General features: G+C 46.1%; 4 protein-coding genes across 5 annotated transcripts; 3 read left to right on the plus strand and 1 right to left on the minus strand.

The window, feature by feature from the left end:
• The first annotated feature begins 7 nt into the window (after nucleotides 1-7).
• Nucleotides 8-2,839, plus strand: LOC105699265 (palmitoyltransferase ZDHHC3). Of its 2 annotated transcripts, XM_012424134.2 has the most exons (8): nucleotides 60-105; nucleotides 191-253; nucleotides 365-648; nucleotides 770-955; nucleotides 1,033-1,169; nucleotides 1,252-1,336; nucleotides 1,419-1,631; nucleotides 1,712-2,839. In XM_012424134.2, exons 3-8 carry the CDS (start codon nucleotides 568-570, stop codon nucleotides 1,871-1,873), a joined length of 864 nt encoding a protein of 287 aa, XP_012279557.1. In that variant the 5' UTR covers nucleotides 60-105; nucleotides 191-253; nucleotides 365-567; the 3' UTR covers nucleotides 1,874-2,839. The 2 variants fall into 2 exon arrangements, with proteins under 2 accessions (XP_012279556.1, XP_012279557.1); XM_012424133.2 differs by having other exon boundaries at nucleotides 8-253.
• Nucleotides 2,840-3,912: 1,073 nt separating this feature from the next.
• LOC105699029 lies at nucleotides 3,913-4,191 on the plus strand. Its single transcript, XM_023433902.1, has one exon. The coding sequence runs from the start codon at nucleotides 3,913-3,915 to the stop codon at nucleotides 4,189-4,191; it is 279 nt and encodes a 92-aa protein (XP_023289670.1).
• A 4,315-nt stretch (nucleotides 4,192-8,506) lies between these two features.
• LOC111674292 lies at nucleotides 8,507-8,899 on the plus strand. The gene is made up of 3 exons (XM_023433903.1): nucleotides 8,507-8,524; nucleotides 8,611-8,663; nucleotides 8,767-8,899. Exons 1-3 carry the CDS (start codon nucleotides 8,507-8,509, stop codon nucleotides 8,897-8,899), a joined length of 204 nt encoding a protein of 67 aa, XP_023289671.1.
• A 3,129-nt stretch (nucleotides 8,900-12,028) lies between these two features.
• Nucleotides 12,029-13,544, minus strand: LOC105699072 (glycine-rich cell wall structural protein). Its single transcript, XM_012423772.2, has 3 exons — nucleotides 13,462-13,544; nucleotides 13,168-13,232; nucleotides 12,029-12,469 (listed from the first exon to the last, which is right to left on the minus strand). The coding sequence occupies exons 1-3, from the start codon at nucleotides 13,477-13,479 to the stop codon at nucleotides 12,187-12,189; spliced, it is 366 nt and encodes a 121-aa protein (XP_012279195.1). The 5' UTR covers nucleotides 13,480-13,544; the 3' UTR covers nucleotides 12,029-12,186.
• Nucleotides 13,545-20,419: the final 6,875 nt, after the last annotated feature.

A 20,419-nucleotide genomic window follows, 5' to 3' on the forward strand; every position in this document is an offset into this window, starting at 1 on the left:
GGTTGGACTTGCAAGAAATGACGACCGTGAGTGACGGTGATAAAATAGCTGTAAATATTCGATTTTCATACATGTGAATTGGATAGTTTGCTCACATACCAGACGGTACTATAAAATGTTCAATCGAAAGTCTAATCGGATGTTTTTTGAAAGAGTGGACGGATAATTCTGAAGTTTCTTCGTTGAATAGGTTATGTGTGGCTGACAGGGAAACTGTCAATGACGATACCTGGAGTTCTGAATTTTGTTTCCAGTACGTCTTCTTTCTGATTTTAATAATGTCACAGGATCTGTTTTAAATGATTAAAGGTGTTTTAAAAGTATTATATTTTAGGTGTCATAATTTAATTGACGTTAATTACAGGGATACATAATAATATGCCGAGTCAACTCACTTTAGAGTCTCAGAACACCAAACCTGTTCTTTGGATGACCAAAGCTTAATTGTATTTTGGTAGTAGGCAAATACTAGGATAATTAAGTTGTTGAGATAATCTATGATTGTCAGTTGATGAAATTTATTTGAGATGATCGATTCGATCCCATGTCCTCAAAGTACTTAAAATAATGGATTATGAATACATGCCCTTTTATCGGGAGAAAGATATTCATAATAAATGTTGCGGGGGAAAACTATGGTGTATAAAGGTACTTAACATTTGTGACAGATTTTTAAGCAATCATTCAACATTATTTTAAGCATTTCAAGTTTTCTGTTAATGAGCTATTTTTCAAGTTCAGCATTTACTTGCTTGATATATAATTTTAGGACATCTGTGGCATCATTTGCGCGATACTGACATGGTTTCTCATAATCTATGCCGAGTTCGTAGTGACCGCTGTTATACTTATCCCTACCATAAACACGTTTTATTCAAGCTTGAATATGGCGATATTTCAAACGCTAGCATTTTTAGCTTTTACGTCTCATCTTAGGACAATGTTTACAGATCCAGTAAGTGCAATAAGTGTCGTCGATTTATTGTCATAAAGATACACTAATCACGTAATTTGTAATTTACTGTAATCCAGGGTGCGGTACCGAAGGGAAATGCAACAAAAGAGATGATACAGCAAATGGGGTTTCGAGAAGGTCAAGTAATTTTCAAGTGTCCCAAGTGCTGCTCGATTAAACCTGATAGAGCCCATCACTGTTCGGTTTGCCAAAGGTAAATATGTATAACGTTCATAATACGTTTACGAGTTACTTATATTCAAGCTCAATTACAATTTTCATTTACAATTTTACAGATGTATTAGAAAAATGGATCATCATTGCCCGTGGGTCAACAACTGCGTAGGAGAAAATAATCAAAAATACTTTGTACTATTTACTGTGAGTGGTAAAATGAAAGATCATAAATACTTGATAAAGAAATAAGAAAAATGGATTAAACAGGTCATCATTTCTGTTCCAGTTCTACATAGCAGGCATCTCGTTGCAATCGCTACTTCTTTGTATACAACAGTTCACCACGTGTGTTAGGCAAGAATGGAGAGATTGTTCAACGTTCAGCCCTCCGGCAACTGTAATCCTACTTTTATTCTTAACGTTTGAAGCACTCTTATTTGCCATATTCACCGCTGTAATGCTTGGCACTCAGCTACAGGCCATTTGGAACGATGAAACGGTAAGCCAATAAGAGGAACTTACTATGAGATTTTTTTAGAAGTTTCTCAAATATTACTCGTGACGTAATTATGATTTTAGGGCATAGAACAACTAAAAAAAGAAGAAGCTAGGTGGGTTCGCAACAGCAGGTGGAAATCCATACAGGCTGTATTCGGAAGATTTTCTATCGCTTGGTTTTCGCCATTTACGTCGCCACCGAACGCTAAGACTAAGTTGGACTCTTATTTATATTCCGTCTAGACTAATGTGGATATTAAAGATAACATTAATGTATGTCTGTGGAGTAACACCGTTGTATGGGTGTGCGCGCATAGTTGCAGACGCGCCTTGTAAATATTATACAAAGTGTGACATGATCGTACACCTACGCATCCACACAAATTACGTTCCAGTACAAGGAGTGTACAACACGAATTTTCTTTCACTTCCTCTTAACAAAGGCGTTAAGAGTTTGAAATTCTGCAGGACAAAAAGTAAAACTACTCGCTGCAGCAAGAATTCATTTGACATTAACATTTAGCAAATGTGTATATTTGTAATGTGTTTAACGTCAAAGTGCTTTGGGATATATATATGTATATTCAGCAATCTGCAGACATTCCACGGATACCTAGTGCACGCGTGTAAATAATACTACCGAGGTGTTTTTACGAAAAGTACCGGAAAATGTTTACAATTTTATACTGCTGACTTTCGTTTTAACTTAAGCGTACGGCCAAGCAAGATATTCCGGAGGACGTGTTCATTGCGTCCGCCATTTTTAAACCGTACCTTTGCTTGTGTGGTGTGCCCTTCGAGTTGGAACCTAAGCGAACTATCGTGCGTCTTACTTTAATTAATGTTAATACAAAGTGCAATGTTATGCTCTCTGGCGTTGAGAAGAATCGACAGGCCGCTAAGCGGTGGTCCAAATTTCGGCTATTTTGACCTCATCGTCTACTTAATTATCGACCGTTTGCATCTCCACTGCTCGATGCTTCCACGATATTATTTATTTGTACAATTAATAGGGGATTATTTAACATTTTCCAAAATAATTCCGACGGCTGTACACGCGCAATCTCCTCCGAATTCGTCGTTAGGAGGAGCGGAAAGTAATCCACGTACTTCCACGTTGCTGTAATTAAAAGACCTCGCGGTGTAATCGCGACCCTCGATCGTGTCAAGAATAAAAGAATAAAGCGCGGCCTCCGTGCAGCCGTATAACGAAAATGTAGAACGATGTCCAGCTTTTACTAACCCACTTTCGGGAAAGGGACGTCTCTCATTATTCATCGATTCGGCCAAATCGTGGCCGCACGTGGGGACCGTTGCAATGCGGCGAAATTCGGGGCTTTATGTCTCTTTTTAATGCGTCCGTCCGCAATTTCTACTTTGCCCGTAAAAAAAGCAAAAAAAAAGAAAAAAAAGAGAACGACCGGGTGGAAAGCGCACTTTTGGTATTTCGGGACGAAAAAGCCTCACCGGCTCGGCGTGTGTCCGATTCCGAGAATTTCCCCAGATTTTTCGGGGATGGTATAAAAAATAACGGTTATGGGGTTAATTCCAGAGGTTGTCCGAAATTGTGCACGGGTCGTATACATCGTGGCATTGAACTTGGCGATGAGTTCGAGATGGGATTCTCTCAGGGAACGCGTTCGCGTTTTTCTCGAAAAGCTTGTCGGGCGATGAAGCTGCGATTCAGGTTTTTAAGTGAGCGCACTGTATTACGATGTATAACCGCGTTACTCCCTCTTTGGGGACGGAAAAGGCGACGCGGCGTTTCCACTTTCATCGGCTTCCGTTTTGACTTTCGAGAGTAAGGCAGAGTCGGCCGGCGAGGCAAGGCCGTAAAGGTAAACGGTTCAGCGACTCGGGATTGGGCACACCGAGGACGGCTTTCACTTTTGCTTCGTCTATGGTGAGTTTTAAGATAGCCTGTCTCTCTTTCCTTCGATTTATTCATTTTTACGCGGTCCGAGCGACCAAGAAAGTATCGCTCGATTGTTTTTCTCAGGAGATAGCGAGAGGCGTCGGGTCCATCTCCGATACTTTGCGATCTGGCGTCCCGCCGCCATTTTGTTCCGCGGGAGCTGGACTCGTACTCTACTGTTGCAGGGAACTTTCGCTTCATCTTTCCATATTTACTCTCGATCTATCCGAAAATTCACCGTAAATATTCTCTTCCACTGTTTCAGGTAGCGTTAATCAACCACTTTATCGAGGAAGGCGGAGAAATAACGGCGAAATGAAACGTGAAGTAAGTCGAGATCGTTGTCAAGAATTTTGACGCCATAACGATGAGCGTCTTTTTGCAGATCGTCAGGTTAATGTGCCTGACGGCGTGCGTTTTTGCGTACGACCCTGACGACGCTATTTTGAAAGACATCCTACTGCCGAAAGGAGAGTTCGAGGCGTTCTATCTTAAGGGGAATCAAGCGGAGGAGCAAAACGCAGTCAGACCGCCTCATCTCCATGGCTCGTTTCATCAGTACCGAAATCCAGCCCTGGTTGGCGCACCTAATAGTGCCGCTTACGGCTTCCGTTTCGACGGAAAACGGCGTTTTAATTACGATTAACCCAATCGTGATCGTTATCCAGTCGATTGCTCCTTACCGTACCTCGCCCATGAAATGTAGAACCGAATAAAGGTGTTGCGGGGAGTACACCTTGTATTTTTGTAAGTTCAAAGGACCTCGAGTCCTTGCGTCCATCCAAAGGTGGGAAATTCTCCCGAGAGCCCTTTAACGCGAGAAATAGACTCGTTTCGCCTGGAAAGAACTGAACACGCGGAATGTAGCTTAGTTTCCCAGGATTATAAGCAAAACCTGTTAATAGATCTGCTTGTTAGGACCAAGTAGCGTCGTCGCTAGGAATGGCCGAACGATGGCTTCGTGTTCGCTCGTCCAGAGAACTCTCATTTTGCTTAAGGCTATTTCCTAGTTTCCCTTTCATCTACTCTCGAGCCGCGAGAGAGGGCCCGCTCGATTTAGAGGTGCAACGTCGATAAAGACGCGGAATGACCGCTTCTGTCTCGCAGTCAGCTGACATTGACATTGGACGGGTACGATCCGTTTAGAGACCACTGCCAGTTTTCTTTTTAATTCCCCGCGATCCTCGACAATTATCGCGACTCGTTCCTTGGAATCTAAGAGAGATTGATTGCAGGAAGTCCGTTTTGACGTCGACGAGCTGGCTTGCATTTCAACGAGCCTGGGGCGACTGCATCTGGCTGCGTCTCGGAGGAGAAAGGACCTCGGAAAGGGAAACTTCACCTTCTCCATGTAAGGGCCAAAATGGCAGGAATTTGTTTCTAGCCGAAAATCCGCCGAAGTGAATCCGGGGTTCCCTCTGGGAAAGATGTGGAGACAAAGGCAAAAGCGAGAGCGACTAGAGGGAGCACGTCCACTGTCGCGGTCACCTGCACAAGACCTGGCCCTTTCCCTTGGGTCGGTCTTTCTCGAGATAGGATCGACCCGAGCGTGCCTTTTCGGCGGCTTTCGACGGAATGGAAAGCAAACTGCGGGCAAGTCGATTGCCTCAATAATGTCAAAGTGTACCGTGATCTAGTTTTCCTAGGAGCTAGCGCCTAAGCAGGGTTTTCGGGAGAAAACTCGTCACAGCGAGCGAATCCCCGAGCTGCAGCTAGACCAGTTTATCGGAGCAGGTTCCAATGGTGCAAAGAAGCCTTTAAAAGACGTGGGAATTGCGCGGCCATGACAGTTGCCTCCGCGGTCTTGACATCGGCAAGTGGATACGAGTGCAGACGACATGAGGCCAGTTCTTCTAGCTCTGGTGAGCCACCGAGCTGCTACAAGTGCAGTGGGGTGTCCTCGAATTATGCTAATTTGTACAAATTTATACTTGTTCCAGTGTTTCGCGGTGCTACTGAGTGCTGTACTTGCCAAGGATAAGGGACCGCCCGAGTATGTACGAGTTAGGAATTATCTTTAGCTGAATTTATTGGGGCATTGATTAACGATAAGAGATGTTCCCTGCAGGTCGAAGTCTTCTACGAGTGGGGTGAAGAAGTCGGGGCCGCATGCCGAAGCTGCAGGACCCAGGGAAGAAGTTAAGTCTCGGGCCTACATCCGGATCCGTCTGAATCCGCAGGAAGTGCGCCCCTTCAAGAAGCCTCTGCACTATTCTCGATACCGATACGGCAAGCCGAAGATCGGGAGGCCCCTGAAACCACGACGTTCCCACCACCGAAGATCCCTAGAGATGACGTCTTCGGAGGTCCAGGAGAGACTCGAAAATCCAGAGGTCCAGGAGAGGCTGGAGATTCCAGAGATCCATGAAAAGCTCGACCGAGAACCGTACAAGATCTACTTGGAGCCCTTGTCCTCTCAAAAACAGGAAAACAGAGGCTTCCTAGGCTGGATGATGGGGATGCTGGGAGAAGGGTCCGAAAAACCGGAAGTTGGCAAGGAAGAACCCCAGAGACGCAGAGGACCCCTCATAGGACCCGTTCGATTACCGGGACTAGGTGAACGCGTCTATATCCGGCACGTAGAACCCATGGGATACGAATCTAACCACGTGGTCGTCCATCTTGTAAATCGGGACCGGAAACTACCCAGGGGAACCTCGGGCACTCCTGGATTTCGAACTGTCCTTGACTCGCCATTTTCTACGGCGACATCTCCTTCATTTCCTGCGCCGAGCTTGGTGACGCCATCTTGGCAGAATCTTCAGCTGAACGCGGTCGGAGTTTTCAGGCCGGAAATCGTGGGAAACATTCGAAATACTCCGATGTTTGTTCAGAATAGCCTCCCTCGACCCGAAGGGAATTATTTTATAAATACTGGGAGCCTTCAGCCCAGTAGACAGCCATTTACGGTGCATCAGATGAGTCCTCAGCATCTCCCCGGGATGTTCGGGCAATCCAAGATGGCGGCCCACGCTTCAGGCACTCAATTGAAGATGGGACACCAGTTGCAAGAATTACCACTGTATCCGCCGTTGGCGAACGCTCCTCAGGGTCTTAACACTCCCGTGAAAATGGCACCTTCGATCGGAAAGGATGCCAGAGACGTTAATAGAAAGCCTTTCAAGGGTTTTCAGAGAAATCAGGACCTGCGCACCGCCCAGTCGCAGTCGTTCGGATCGGCGGTGGGTACTTTGAGGAACGGAAACGATCTGCTGGATCCTTTATTGGTGACCGGCAGGACGCAGGGGACCAGGGACTTGTCAAGGCCCCATCGGTTCGCCATCTCCAGTTCTAGGGCTAGAAATCGACATTTGGAGGATGGGAAGAAAGTCGACCAGAGAATTCCTTCGACGTTCCTGGGTGGCGGGCTTAGGGTGATCTCGGCTCCAAAACTGAAGTTGCCCTTGAATGAGAAGTTCGCGGGGGGGCGTGAAAATCCCAAGGAGGGCAGGAGCTATAACTCGATTTTTGACGATGGATCAGTTTTTCAGGAAGGAAGGTCCGCGAGGGAGTTCCTGGGACCGTCCAGAGGAGGGAACGTCTCCAAGGAGGTCTGGCAAAATATCGCTTTACTCACGTCGAGTCATCCTTGGAGCCAGAAATCGAAAATGGAACCATTAGAAGTCACCACCGCAAGGATTTTCAGCGAATCCGACGTTGGAGGGAAAAGCGGGAACCAATCCCTCAGGGTGGAGAATTTTGAAAGCGGGGTCGAAGGTCTTGATACCACCACTACTAGAAGATTCGTTATATATGTAACGGAGAAACCGACCTCGAGTGCGATCTTGAATTCGAGCACTTCGAGATCCAGCTCGACCTCCTCGAGCATCCACAACGATCACCAAATTTATGGTTCCAACGATCAGGACGCAATTCAGGAATTCCAGTCGATGCGAATCAGCAATAGAACTGGGACTTATCAGTAAAAAAACCAGGGATGCTTGCCGAAAATCCGAAATTTCTTTTCTTTTTCAAAGACAATCAGGCGTTCAAGTGACTATGAGAAAGACGCTCGTAATGATCTTCTATCGGAGAAAATACGTACACGTGGGTCTAATGGTTATTTATATACACTTAAATAATATATTATGAAACTACTGACTATAATAACCGTCGATTATGCGTGTACACGGATTTACTCCAAAAGGCTTATGCTTACATGTGTTCAGTTACTTCTTTATCTTTTTTTTTTATCAGCGGTGCGTTAGCGTTACACTAGCTTATATTTATTTCTATTTATACGTTGTTATTAAAGAGTTTTATTTACCAGCGTGTCTTTATTCCCGAATATGGGAGCAAAGAGGGAGACGATTGCCCTTGGACGTGACGGTCCTTTTTTTAGAGATACGAGGTGTGTGTAATTTCTTCTCGCGAAACGAGCGGAAGGCATTATCTCGAAGACGCTCGTAAAACACGTAACGTCATCCAGTTGCGCAAATCTCTTTACAAGATTATTAAATCTCTCCGGAAGGTTACCGTACGCAGGGTAAACTCATATCTTTTACCACCTCGAAATAATTAGCGGGCAAAGAGCGGTGTGAAAGAAGCCGCCGACTTTTCACTTCCGACTAATCTTCCGGAAGTGAAGTCAAGAACAAGACTTCCCGACAGGTGCATTATCTCAGGTTCATTGTAGATACATAAATGTATAAATTGCAACAATTTCTGCAAGGAGATCGGACTCGTTTCAGCTCCTCTCTCGATAGCCTAGTTCAGTTTTTTCGTCGTGAAATTCTTGTGGGTTTATCGCATGGTTTATCATGCGTTTTTCTATTATCTTAAGTGCAGCATGTACAGAGTCGTATCCGATCGCGGTCGGCGTTAAATCGGGGCGGGGTTTCGGGATGATTCGATGCACACCGCTAATTTTCTCCTTTATATATAAAGGTAAGAGCTCCGTCGTCCCTTTCAGTGCAAGAGGCATCCTTACTCTGCTTGGAAAAGTCGCGGAAAACTTAGAAATGGCCGGGAAATTCTTGGTAAGGGAGTCCTAAAAATTTCCACGGTCTTCCTTGGTTACATTGATATAATTATCAATTCATTCTCATATTTTATTCCGTTGCAGTGTCTGCTCGCCATTTTCTTTATCCTGTCCCTGTTGCAGGGAACGTCCGAATCGTAAGTCCTTTTCCCTTCCCAGTTACAATTTTTTAAATAAAAAAAAAAGTGGGTACATGGGCAGGGATAAAATTGTTGAATAATCGAAATTATTATTTTTCAGGAAGAAGGTCGTCATCCACGTCCCTTATCACGTGAAGAATATCAAGCATACCCATACGATCTATAAAGTGATCCCTCATCATGACAAGGATCATCACCATGATTCTCACGATGATCAGTACGACATGTATTAATCATAAAAATAATTCCTGAGTTTGCGAGGACCTTTCAAGAATTCCATCTGAAAAATCCATCATCTTGTGGTACAAAAGGAAACAACAATGCATAGTCTGTTCTACAGTATTATAGGATTAACGATTAAAGATAAAATAGAATGGTGAAATATATACGAGAGTCTGTTACGTCCGTCTTTAATTTAAATAATTCCCCTTCCTATTTCTATGTCCTATATTTCATTTTCAAAATGGGATTAAATATAAGTCCGCAATTTATCTTGCAAAGGGCACCACGAAAGGCTTTACTCGGGTGTAAAAACGAAATCCACTAAAACTTGGAAAGTAGGCACTTTCTCTGAAGAATTTCCAGAAGCCATTATGCTCTTCACACTCTCCTAGGCCGCAACTAATTGCAAGGTAAAAAGAAAGATCAATGCAGAAGAATGGCATACGTTCAGAAGCCATTTACCATGCAGATCGATGGGGTGCCGCCATTTTGGTTCCCGTGGAGAACGAAGTACCAGAGATTTCGAGATTATCGTATTCCTTGGCAGCTCGATTCCCATATGAAGACTAATAAAACGCAGGGCATTATCTCCACCTGAAATTGCCCGTAAAATGATCCGATTATGCAGGTCGTGGTTTTTACCTGCAGCTCTAATCACTGCCAGGAATTCCGGTAATTGCAGACTCATCGTGAAAGAGCATTAACAGCCGTGATTAGTTGTTGGAAATTAATTATTCCCACTAACGAGCTTCCAAATCTACGCATTGTTACAGCTTTGCAGGATAGCCGCCGCGCTAATTGTGTTTCCCCTATTTCGTACCATGGCGATGCATCGCACGAATAAGAACAGCAAAAACGAAAGAAACTGGTCGTCACAAAAAAGCTGCGTCTGTGCCAGGGAAATTTAATGTTTCGAGAGCAATTCGCGATTTCGTGACCACGGATCATCGACTCACCGATCGCAAAGATGATTTTGCCAGCATTTCACAGTGACAGTGAACTTCACCGAGTTCTGCTTTTTCCCTCCACCGAGTCACGATTTCTACGAAGTCGCCGATAGCAAAAGATCGTACTAGACAGGGCGAAAGCGTTCGGCATCAATAACCTTGCTAAGGATTCTCATCTCGGCGCCACCGCAAGAAGAGTCAAGCAATAAACTGTAGGAACGACAAAAAGACCGCATATAAACGAAGACCCTGGACGCAGGCGTCAAACGTCGCTAGAACTTCATCCTCTAAGGTCCTGCTTGTCGCAGTCCACCATAATGAGCCTTCCGAGAACGGTAACTCTCCACCTCGGGAATTCAAGATCGAATATCTCCAGGACCGCTCCACTTGAAATCGATCAAAAGTCCCCTGGACGTTCTTCAGCAGTGAACCTTTCGTCTAACTGCAGATTATTTGCAGAAATTCGCCGCATTCGTGCTGTTCTTCCTTACCAAATGCGTCGCGGGGAGCGGAGGCGGCCATGGTGGACATCAGTACGTATCGTGTCCCGTAGTCCGTATCTTCGTTCAGTAACTTCGATTTTTTCTCCTATTAATATAAAAACAAATTCCACCGTGCAGCGTGCACTTCAAGATCCACGTTCCGGAGATCATCAAGCATCATGTCCACACGAAGACCGTTCTCATCCACGTGCACACGGGGCCGAAGAAGAAGGAGCCCCCGAAGGAGATCCACACCGGGGGCTGGAACGCCTGGAGTTCCTACGACGCTCAGAAAGGATTTGCAGAGTCTTTCCACATGGGGGACGACCATAAGGAGTCGTTCAAAGACACGTTCAAGGACTCCTGGAAACCACTTACTCATCCAAGCCCTAAGGACAACTACCAGGACCTGAAGGATGCCCAGGAGCCAATTTTGTCGCCCTTCTACGACTCCTATTTTCCTCAAGAAGAGGTCCACGACAAACCCATCAGCGGCCAGATGATGGACCACCTGATGGTCCAGTTTGGTCACCAAAACCACAATGGGCACATGGGTTACACCTATCCGACCCAACATCACTCTCCCTATGCCGTTCACGAAGACGTGGACGATGTGCCCCATAATGACATTGATGACATTAATGACATTAACGACAACCATGGCTACCATGAAGAGTCCCATCACAAAGGCCTTCACTCGGAGATGGGTCATCTTCGGAACAACGACTTCAAGAACTTCTTCGACGATAAGCAGGAAGAGGCGGATTTTGCAGAGGAAGGTTACGACCATGAAGTGCACGATAACAGGAAAAATCGATATTATGGTGCTGCGAAGAAGCGCAATAACCACAGGGATCGTGGAAACTACAAGTATATGGACTACTTCAAGCCAGCAATGGAAGCTAGGTAATCCTTGGTCGAAGGTTGGTCGAAGGTGGACCAGTATCTTTTTTCTAGATGCATAAATAATTCTTGACAATCCGTTCTCGAAGTGGTCCGATCGAATTATCGAGGGATGACATCGATGGGGTAGGAGCAATCTTGATGACGCCCATGAGGAAATTGTTGCAAGGATAATGACTGTTTCATTGGATATGTAAATATATTATTCGGTTCTTAGGATCCCACTGCTGGTAGAATTTTTATCCATTGTATTTCTAGATCTGTATATAAGTGTACGTAATGTATAAATAAACTTGTAATTTTTCAACCTGACACCCCATTCGTTCCGTCGATTGCTGTTTCTATTGTAAATATTCAATCCAAATTTTTTTCCATTTGGAATTGAATACTTAATGCTGTTATTTTTGGATGAAGGATATGTTTCTATGCAACGTATTAATTAACAATTCATTTATTATTGTACAATTCAGTAAATGGTATGATTAGTCAGCCATTGGTACAGTACTCGTCGGTCAGGGAGAATCAAGTACATCACCTCTTCAATTACATATAATTTATTTGAAACAACATGGTAACAAAAGGTACAAGAACCCGAAGGATTAACAGTAAGAAATATATACACAAGTGAGACATGACAGGCGCATAATGAATTTTTTTTTCTTTTTTCTCCAGGGGAACGAAAAAATCTACGCGAAAAGGTAACCGTGCAATTTTCACGTATTTCCGTCTTCAACGCAATTAAACATCTTCGTCAATTGAAGGAAATTACTAACGCGTCTTCGAAATAATAAATAATTATCGCCGCCTTTTGTCGAACGGGGAATGCAGAATAAGGGAGACGTCCGTACCGAGAGCCGGAAATGTGTCGAAAATAATACTGGCGGTTTTGGACTAAAGCAGAGAGATAGGGATCGTTAACAATAAGATAATTAAATGAATTTGGTATAAAGAAGGGCTTTGCAGCCCTTAGTGACCCTCGTGACCACCAAAGCCTCCGCCAAAGTCGCCGCCACCTCCACTGGATCCAAATCCACTGTGTCCTGACCATCCACCGATATCGTTCCCTCCACCATGGAGTCCATGACCACCTCCACCCCCATGGCCGCCCAAATCAACGGGGTGTCCCACAGTATATCCAAGAACTTCGTACTTGTCACCTCCGCCGCCGCCATGGTGGACGTGCTTCGTGATGGTGTGCGTGTGATGGATGGTTTTGATCTTGTAGGGCACGTGGATGACAACGTGCGAGCTGTGGAGATAAAATCGGGAAAAATCTGTAAATTAACCGACACGTAACTTCAGGACGATTTTCTCAGTCGAAACGATCTCTGGGTGCAGGAAAAAGAAAAAGGTATTTTCTTCCGATCTCTGGAACGCAAGACTCTTGCCCGCCCTATATTTTAGGATTTATCGCGTCTTAGGTAACGGAACCCGGATGAAATAACATAATTTCCTGGCGCACGGAATTATTACGCGTCGACTGGTACTTTTGGTCGCGGAGGGACAGGAAAAAGAAGTCCTCGAAAAAGCCGACGCGGAAACTCGTAAACGCGCCTTCGACAGTTGTCATCGAGCCCGAGCAAAGATGGCGGCGCGAAAAAGGGTGCCGTAAAAATGGCGGAGTTACCTCACTCCATTCCACGGTTGGATTTCTTCGAGGGAATAAAATCCGCCCATCCGGCGGGGATTATCAATAATAATTCCGACGTAATACCCTCGTTTAATGCCCGGCTTCGACGTAAAGAAATTAAATAAGGCCGCGCGAAACGCGACCGGAAGCAAATCCGTCGGAACCCGCGGATCACGATATCGCGATACCATTTTGCCAGGATTTCCGCGAACCAGTGAAATCACCGTCGATCTCCCCCCGGAGAGCTCTGAAACTCCTTTGTCGGAAATAAGACGACGTCCCGGCTTATCGGCCCCATGGGACTTATCGGAACTTACTGCCCTCCGTGTCCTCCATCCGCCGAGACGATATTAAAGACGGTCGCGGCGAGCAGGACGGCCAGCTGAAAGAAAAAAATAATTTATAGAACGTCTCGGTGAATCAAATTAATTAACGATGGATACTCTAGATAGAGGGGAGGAGAAATGAGAGTATCCGAATTTTTGGCGATTTTCTCAGACCGCGAGGTCGCCTATCAGCTGACGCGAGGCCGTCCCACGTGGGTCGGGGCCCTTAGGGAGTTTTCTAGTTTTCTAGGGACTTCCAAGTGGCTCACGTTATTTCCAACTTACCGAGAGACTCGGTATCATCTTGCGTGCAAGTGTAGGCTGCCCTGCACTTGTGACAATCGGACTCGCAGCTCCGCACTTCGCGCCACTCGGTTTTGATCTGATAGACACTCGGCACGCGCTCTCCCCTTTATATATAATGTCTAGGACAGCAGTGTCAGAGTAAGAAAGGCATACACAGGGGAGCTTTACATGCAACTGCGACCGTGAAAGGAAGTGCCGAACAAAAAGACGCCCATCCGCAGCCCACCGTTTATTTTCCGCCGTTCACGTTACGGTTCGCACTTTTTCTCGGCACCCCTCTACCGTGCTTCGATATCTTTCTCTCTTCGGCGTTTAGTCGAAAGCCACGGGTGAACGTCCAAGATCAAGATCGCCGACATAATACCGGACGTTTCACCGGAATTAGACTTCACCCAATCGGCCATCTTTCTCCTTCGAACCTCCCAAGGAGATTCTCTCCGATGTACCTTACCTGTACCTCACCCCTAATCCTGAATTTGTTTTTATTAACTCCTGCATCATGCAGCTAATTTTCACGATCCTGTCGAATGGGGGGTTACGTAATGGCATTGGGTATTGATAAGAGCGTCGGAATTTGATTTCCGATTTACACGAATTATTGGTCTTGGTTCATGTCGGCGGTATTTTATGCTCGCCTTGACATTGACAATAAACTATCGCTAATGGCCGCAGAAGACCTTTCTTCCCAAGAAGCCGCCACAAAATGGCGGAGGCGCCGTTTTGCCGCTAATGGGGGAGAAAGGGAAACCGATCGCGGCCTCGTAAAGTCGGCAACAAGTCCAGCATAACTTCACATTCGCCTACCGTCTAGGGGGCGAATTGCACGGGTGAAAAGAAAAAGGATCAACGCGTTCGTGATTTGTGCCTGTAGAGCGTCCGCGCCAATGCCACGGCATTGAACTTGGCGGACTCTCTATTGCAATGAATCCACCAAGTTTCAGAATATCGAGTATCCCTGGAAATCTCCACCACTGGTCTCCGGTGACATGAAATCTCCCAGGGTTCGCTGGAATCCGCAATACGACGCCACTTATCTGTTTCTCTGCGTTCCCTTTTTTGCGCTTAATCGGTCAGACGGATCGCCGATATATAAACGAAAGAAAGTCCGTATGTTATTACAAACGTTCCAGGTGGAGTTTCCTGCCGAATGTTCCGGTCCATCACCTGAGAAACAGGTAGAAGAGCACCGGACGTGACCGGTGATAACTTCAATCTATTATAAAATGATAAGATCCGCTTGCGCAACCGATAAGTGTTATCCAGTTTCTCCTGGCTTCCTGGGAATGGTAAAAAATTCGGTGCATCGGTTCTAACGTTCTCTGATTATTGCTCTAGGGTTAATCTAGTACAGTGAAATGTTCCTTACTTATTTCGATTTCTTATCAGCGACAGGGCACGCGTATGATAAATGCACTGCCGAGAGCGCTCGTAAGATTGACTTTTCTCTCGTCGTCGGCCGGGTAGAAAACTTGCCAATTAAAAAGGACAGCGGCGAATGGGTGCGCTCACTTTCCTGCTACGTAGGCGGGATCGTTTCTCCCATTTGTCGGATCTGGATGAAGAGATAAAAAAGTCGGGAAACGGGTGCAATAAAGATCGAGGCGAGGCGAAGAGCGCCCCTTTATTGCCCCGAGTTCCACATTCTTCGGGGCCCCTTTTTCCTCCAACAATGGTCCCCAATTTATGCACCCGTTGAAAAAGTAACGCTACAATTTGCAGCCGGCTCCTAGAAAGTTAATTCCCGATCTAAAACGCGTTATGGCCGCGATGAAGCTCGCTTATCGCAGAAATTCCCTTTCTACCGGAACTGAAACTCGAAGTAGAGGAGAAATTAAACTTCTCCCAAATAAAAAACAAAACAAAAAAAAATCAGCGATGGGTCTAAATTAAACGAGGCGTTTCTAATGACATCATTCCTACGAGACGCGTCATCATTGCCCGTTATTACTCATAATTATCCATTATTACCCGGTGCTCGCGATTCGAGGACAATGGTGAGCATCTTCGCTTAAGTGGAGCGCGACGTCGGGACAAAGTTTTCCTGAGAAACGTGGAGGAATATTTCGAGACAATGAGAGGTAATTGAACTAATTCCGATTTCTGGGGGAAATGGAGCAGGTCCATGGGGACCTGCGATCGAAGCTACAGTTAAGCCGCATCCCGGATTAATTTTGCAATCCTAGAATCTAGTGAGATAACGAGATATCGATTCCGGATCGATCGGCTTTGGTACCGAAAAGTGAGAACTGCCGTACGCGACTACCCGAGGAAAGCCGCCGCGAGATTTCCCCGAAAAGGCATAAGAAAATCGAATTAATAATTTAACGCCGGATTTTACGACGTCGCTCGGCTGAGATTCCACTTCCTGCAAAAAGATTCGCCTAACAGGTCGGAGCTACTGTTAAAAAGGAACGGCACCGAGCACGCCCGTTTCGTCGGCGGCTGTCCGCCGATCTCTCAGGTGGGAGATCCAGCTTCGGTTCTTTACCATACCCTGTATAAAAGCGAAGAGGTCGGGAGCAAAGCCCTCTAGTATATCCGGATCATCTGGAAGTAGCTCCTCTGGAACCTCGGGAGCTTCCTCGGGCGCCATAACTCTTAAATTACGCCCCTACCATTCCACAACTTCGCCATCATGCCGCCCTGGGTAAGTCGCACAAAAAATAATCATTCACTCTATCCGATGCATTTCACCGAAAAATACCCGAGGAGAAAGTTCTTCCAAATTATATTCGGAGTAACTTTTGTCTGAAGCGTTTCATTCCACCGCGTATCATTAAAGCTACAGGTTCCTCGGAAATCGAAATGGAGAGAAGGCGGTTCCGATTAATTTTTTCCAAGGATGGATCATCGTGGAATTCTGACTTTCTGATGCATGCTATCAAAAAACACTTAAGGAGAAAGTTCTTCAAAATATTGCTCCGAGCAACTTTTATTCGAAGCGTTTTGACGTATTTCGCATTGTTAGGGAAAGTAACTCCTTGGTGGTGTGGTAGAGGGAAGGTAGTTTCGATTTTTTTTTTTTTTGTAACGGGTTTGGTATCCGGTGGAGCGATAAAGTTCATTCATAGAAAATGCCCGATTTCACGTGTTTCGGGGGAGTTTACGATCTCGTGGAGAGTTAGCTCCTTGCAAGATGATTGGGCTATCGGTTCGCCGACGAAAAAGGCGGAGGCGCCTGATCTAGATCCCTTCGCGACTCTCCGTCATATTTCCAGCTGGTGGGAGATTCTGCAAGGTTGTTCTTTTATATCTTGTATAAAAGCGAAGAGGCTAGGTGCAAAGCCTCGCAATATATCTAGATCACTCGGGAGGGATACGTTCTCCTGGACCGCTCTCGACGCCGCTCCGATTGGCTCCATTTCCCCGAGAATCCTGATTAATTCGTCGACTTTATCAAAATGCGGTACTCCGTAAGTGCACCACCCTCTGGATTATGCTCATCCTTGTAGCTTGGAAATATTGCCGCGATTACTTTAAATTTCCCTCTTCGGGCTTAGCGTGCATTGATCGATCAAATCTCTCCTGATGAGTAGTTCACGTAGTCCGTATAAATCTGCAGGCCTCTAATTTGATCGTGAATAGGATTGATAAAATAAAACAAATAAAATGAATACTCATGCCGATATTAATTTTTCCAGGAGTCCCTGATAGTCCTGCTGCTCGTCTGTGGCCCGCTGTTGATCGATTCGTAAGTGTGGAATTTTAAATAGCCAATGAAGGTTGAGTCAAATCGTAGAATAATTAAATTGTCCAATGTCCAGGAAACGGGTAATGCTGATGGCCCACCAGTTGAGGCGAAGGTCTGGACCTTTGGGGCATTTTCGATCCCAGGAGGACTATTCGTTCCCGAAGAAGTCCTCGTTCATGAGTGGCGGATTTAGGAAGTATGGCGGTCCGTCGTCCTTCTCTAAGAAGGCTCTGTTCCTGAATAAGGACGCCTTTCCCGGTGGAGGAGACGACTTCGACCACGGCTACGAGGAGGTGAACAACGTCATGATACCACACGGTCCTGGGATATCGCACGCCGTGACGTTCGGGAAAGGCTACATCCCTTACGACAACATCAAGGACGATTTCTCTTTGAGTAAATCCTTTTCGACCAAGGACCTGGGTCTAAACCGCGAGCTGAATTTCGCGGCGTCCAGCGACGTCTCCAGGACGCGATCCAGCTTCCCAGACTCCAGGTCCTTTCTATCGGATGACAAGGACTCCTTGGAAAGCATAGAGAAAAGGTCCGATTTCGAGTTCAAAGGGAAAACTAGCGACCGTTCGAAACGTCTCTCCACCAGATTGTCGGATTTAGATTCTTTAAAGGGCGGAATTTTCGAGTCCAAGTCGAACTTCCTGCCAAAAAGCCCCATCCTGGGCAAGACCAGTTTTTCCGACAGCAGGACCAGCCTCCTCGACGGTCTGGGCACCGACATCTTCGACGACATCTCCCTGGATTTCCCGAAAACCAAGAGCGTCTTTAAAAAGGACGTGCAGGATATCTCGCAGGACTTTCCCTTAAACGGTCCATCGGCCTCTCTAGGCGACAGTAAACACGGTATCATCCTGCAAGACACGTTGTCATTGGACGACTATCATCAGAAGGTCCAGGAGCTGACCAGCAGTTGGCCAGGAGCCATCAATTTCGGATCCGGTAATTTCGAGCACGGAGGGTCCTTTTCTGGAGACTCTTCGTGGTTGAACGCTGCTCAACCTGGTTATGCCGTGAAGGAAGAGGTCGGCGAAGAACCCCACGACTTCAGGAACATGCCCGTTCAAACTGCTCCTCTTCAGCAATTTTCTGCCATCCAGTTTCACGAAGCCACCCCGACTTATCACGACGCCTTCGTCCAAGGATAATCATTTATTTCGATTTTAATCTCTACGTTGTTAAGCCTTCTTTGAGGGGGGACTCCTGACATTATGGTGCATACCAATGGTAGATTTAGGTATTTATGTTCTGCGGCAGGATCGTAATCACATTTATTCACTACATGTATAGAGGAGGATATTTTAACCAGTATTGTTAAAGTTATCCGTATTTAAAATACCCTCCTCTACTGTTACGTATAGGCAGATGGTTGCCTCCATATATGCATTGGGTAATGCTCACAGACAACCACCTTGCCTTTAAACGGATATCTTAAGGGGTATACTGATAACTATCTGATCGAATGGCTCATTTTATCTATATTTGGGCTTGGAACGGATAGACATTGGTACATTGTTCGTTATGCAGAGTCGGTGTTCTCTAGGTTCCTCCTTCCCGAACGCCACCTGAAAATTAATCAGCGTCAGTCCAAAGCGTCAGGATCCGTTACCAGGTGCAACAAACCGTTTAGGATTAAGTGTTTAACCAAAGCCACCGACCGATGTATAAAACGCCATGTTGATAAATGAAGAGAACACCTAACCTCCCTTCGAAGTCAGCTTGAAGAGGTTAAGTTCGTCCTTATCTTGCCACCTGCGTTCCTGTAATTGACGGCCGCTAATGCGCAGCGAATAAAATACGCACGCGAGGTGCAAGTTATATGGCCGGGTGACTTGTTTTATGCGACGGAAATCGAGTTTTATGTGCTTCGGGCCCTGAAGCGTTTATGGCGGACGTGACGGGCGCGTGCATCGGCCTCGGATATCTGGTCACGGTCCATCGGGCGCACGTCCGACTCCCAAAAGAGAGCAATCTTCGGCGAATGCGACGGATATCGCATCCCTTTCGTACTTTCACTGGCGAGCCGATGACCAGATGAACGTTTGAAAGTCTAGAAAGTTCTCTCTTCGGCAAGAAGATCGCGTGGATCGACGAGCGAGCGCCCACAATGCTCGAACTTGACATTCGACGGTTTGGGGCGCGAAGCTTCGCGGCGCCGCCGCCAGAGTCGCTGCGAGGCAAGTTTGAAATGGGAAATGCTTTCACCTTTTATTACATTTCTTTTCGAAATTCAACTCCATCCAGTATTTACACATCGGGTGGTCGAACGTGTTTTGAAGTGCGCCTTGAACCGGGAAAGTTTAAATATCCCTCGAAGAGCCTTTTGAGTTAAATCCGTGAATGGAGTCATACCCAGGGCGTGCTCCTTCATTTCCGTAATTTAAAGCACGAACGAACTCGCTTCGCGGGAGATAACAAGGTTTAAGCATTCGCATTTGCGCTCGCAGAACTTGCACCTAAGTTCCAGGGCTGCGCCGGCAAGTGCGACCCGAATGCAAATTAACGCGGGACCCGAGCGGACAATTAATACAGCCGCTTTGCATCCGCACGCATTAGCATTTCGAGGCAAGTGGGGCCGACATTTCTCCAAAAACAACCGCGCCATCTGAAGGGATAAAGATAAAGCCGAGGACGCGGCAAATAGAGGGACTGGTTAAAAGTCAATATTATCTCGAGAGGCTTCAAGATTGTATTCATTGTTACCACGGTATTAATCTAAGACTTGTAATAAATATGAAAATGGTGCCTCGACGATTCTCTAACAGCGCTTCGTGTTCCGTCCGTTCCGGAAGTTAGGCGCGAAACTGGGAAGGGAATAACGTGGCAGGCTCTTTATTGCGAAAGATTTCGGGAGTTCTGGGAGAAGGCCAAGGCTCGAGCAAGAAAGACACGATCTTGATCTTGGGGAAAGGTCGCCAAAGATGGCGAAGACCGGACCCGGTCGACCGGTCGGCCTTCCTGAAAGGAAAAGGAGCTCTCCTTTTATTCCCCCCCCACCTGCAATTGCCTTAGCAATTGCCTCAACGAGTTGCGGGAGATATTGCCTCCTCTCAGACGAGGCGCAGACGATTTATGCTGGGAGAAAAGGAAGGAAGCACCGGTGCGCGTGGGAAAGGAACGCAAATGAAAGCGAGAGGAGCTTCCTCTTCCTGATAACACAACGAACCCTGATAGAGAAAGACAGCCAGGAAGCCTTCGAACGATTACCTTTCATTACCTTCATGAACGGAAACC

This window comes from Orussus abietinus, unplaced genomic scaffold, assembly GCF_000612105.2.
Source record: "Orussus abietinus isolate OABI.00-Male unplaced genomic scaffold, Oabi_2.0 scaffold3, whole genome shotgun sequence".
NCBI lineage: Eukaryota > Metazoa > Arthropoda > Insecta > Hymenoptera > Orussidae > Orussus > Orussus abietinus.

What these genes read in the sequence shown, in the direction of transcription:
- LOC111674292 (XM_023433903.1), top strand. An exon ending in TTGCAGGGAACGTCCGAATC is followed by an intron (nt 8,664 to 8,766) that starts GTAAGTCCTTTT and finishes ATTATTTTTCAG; the next exon opens with GAAGAAGGTCGTCATCCACG.
- LOC105699029 (XM_023433902.1), top strand. Translation starts at nt 3,913, where the DNA reads ATGAGCGTCTTTTTGCAGATCGTCAGGTTAATGTGCCTGACGGCGTGC.
- LOC105699265 (XM_012424133.2), top strand. Translation starts at nt 568, where the DNA reads ATGGATTATGAATACATGCCCTTTTATCGGGAGAAAGATATTCATAAT. An exon ending in CACTGTTCGGTTTGCCAAAG is followed by an intron (nt 1,170 to 1,251) that starts GTAAATATGTAT and finishes ACAATTTTACAG; the next exon opens with ATGTATTAGAAAAATGGATC. An exon ending in AATACTTTGTACTATTTACT is followed by an intron (nt 1,337 to 1,418) that starts GTGAGTGGTAAA and finishes TTTCTGTTCCAG; the next exon opens with TTCTACATAGCAGGCATCTC.
- LOC105699072 (XM_012423772.2), bottom strand. An exon ending in GATGGAGGACACGGAGGGCA is followed by an intron (nt 12,470 to 13,167) that starts GTAAGTTCCGAT and finishes TTATCTCCACAG; the next exon opens with CTCGCACGTTGTCATCCACG.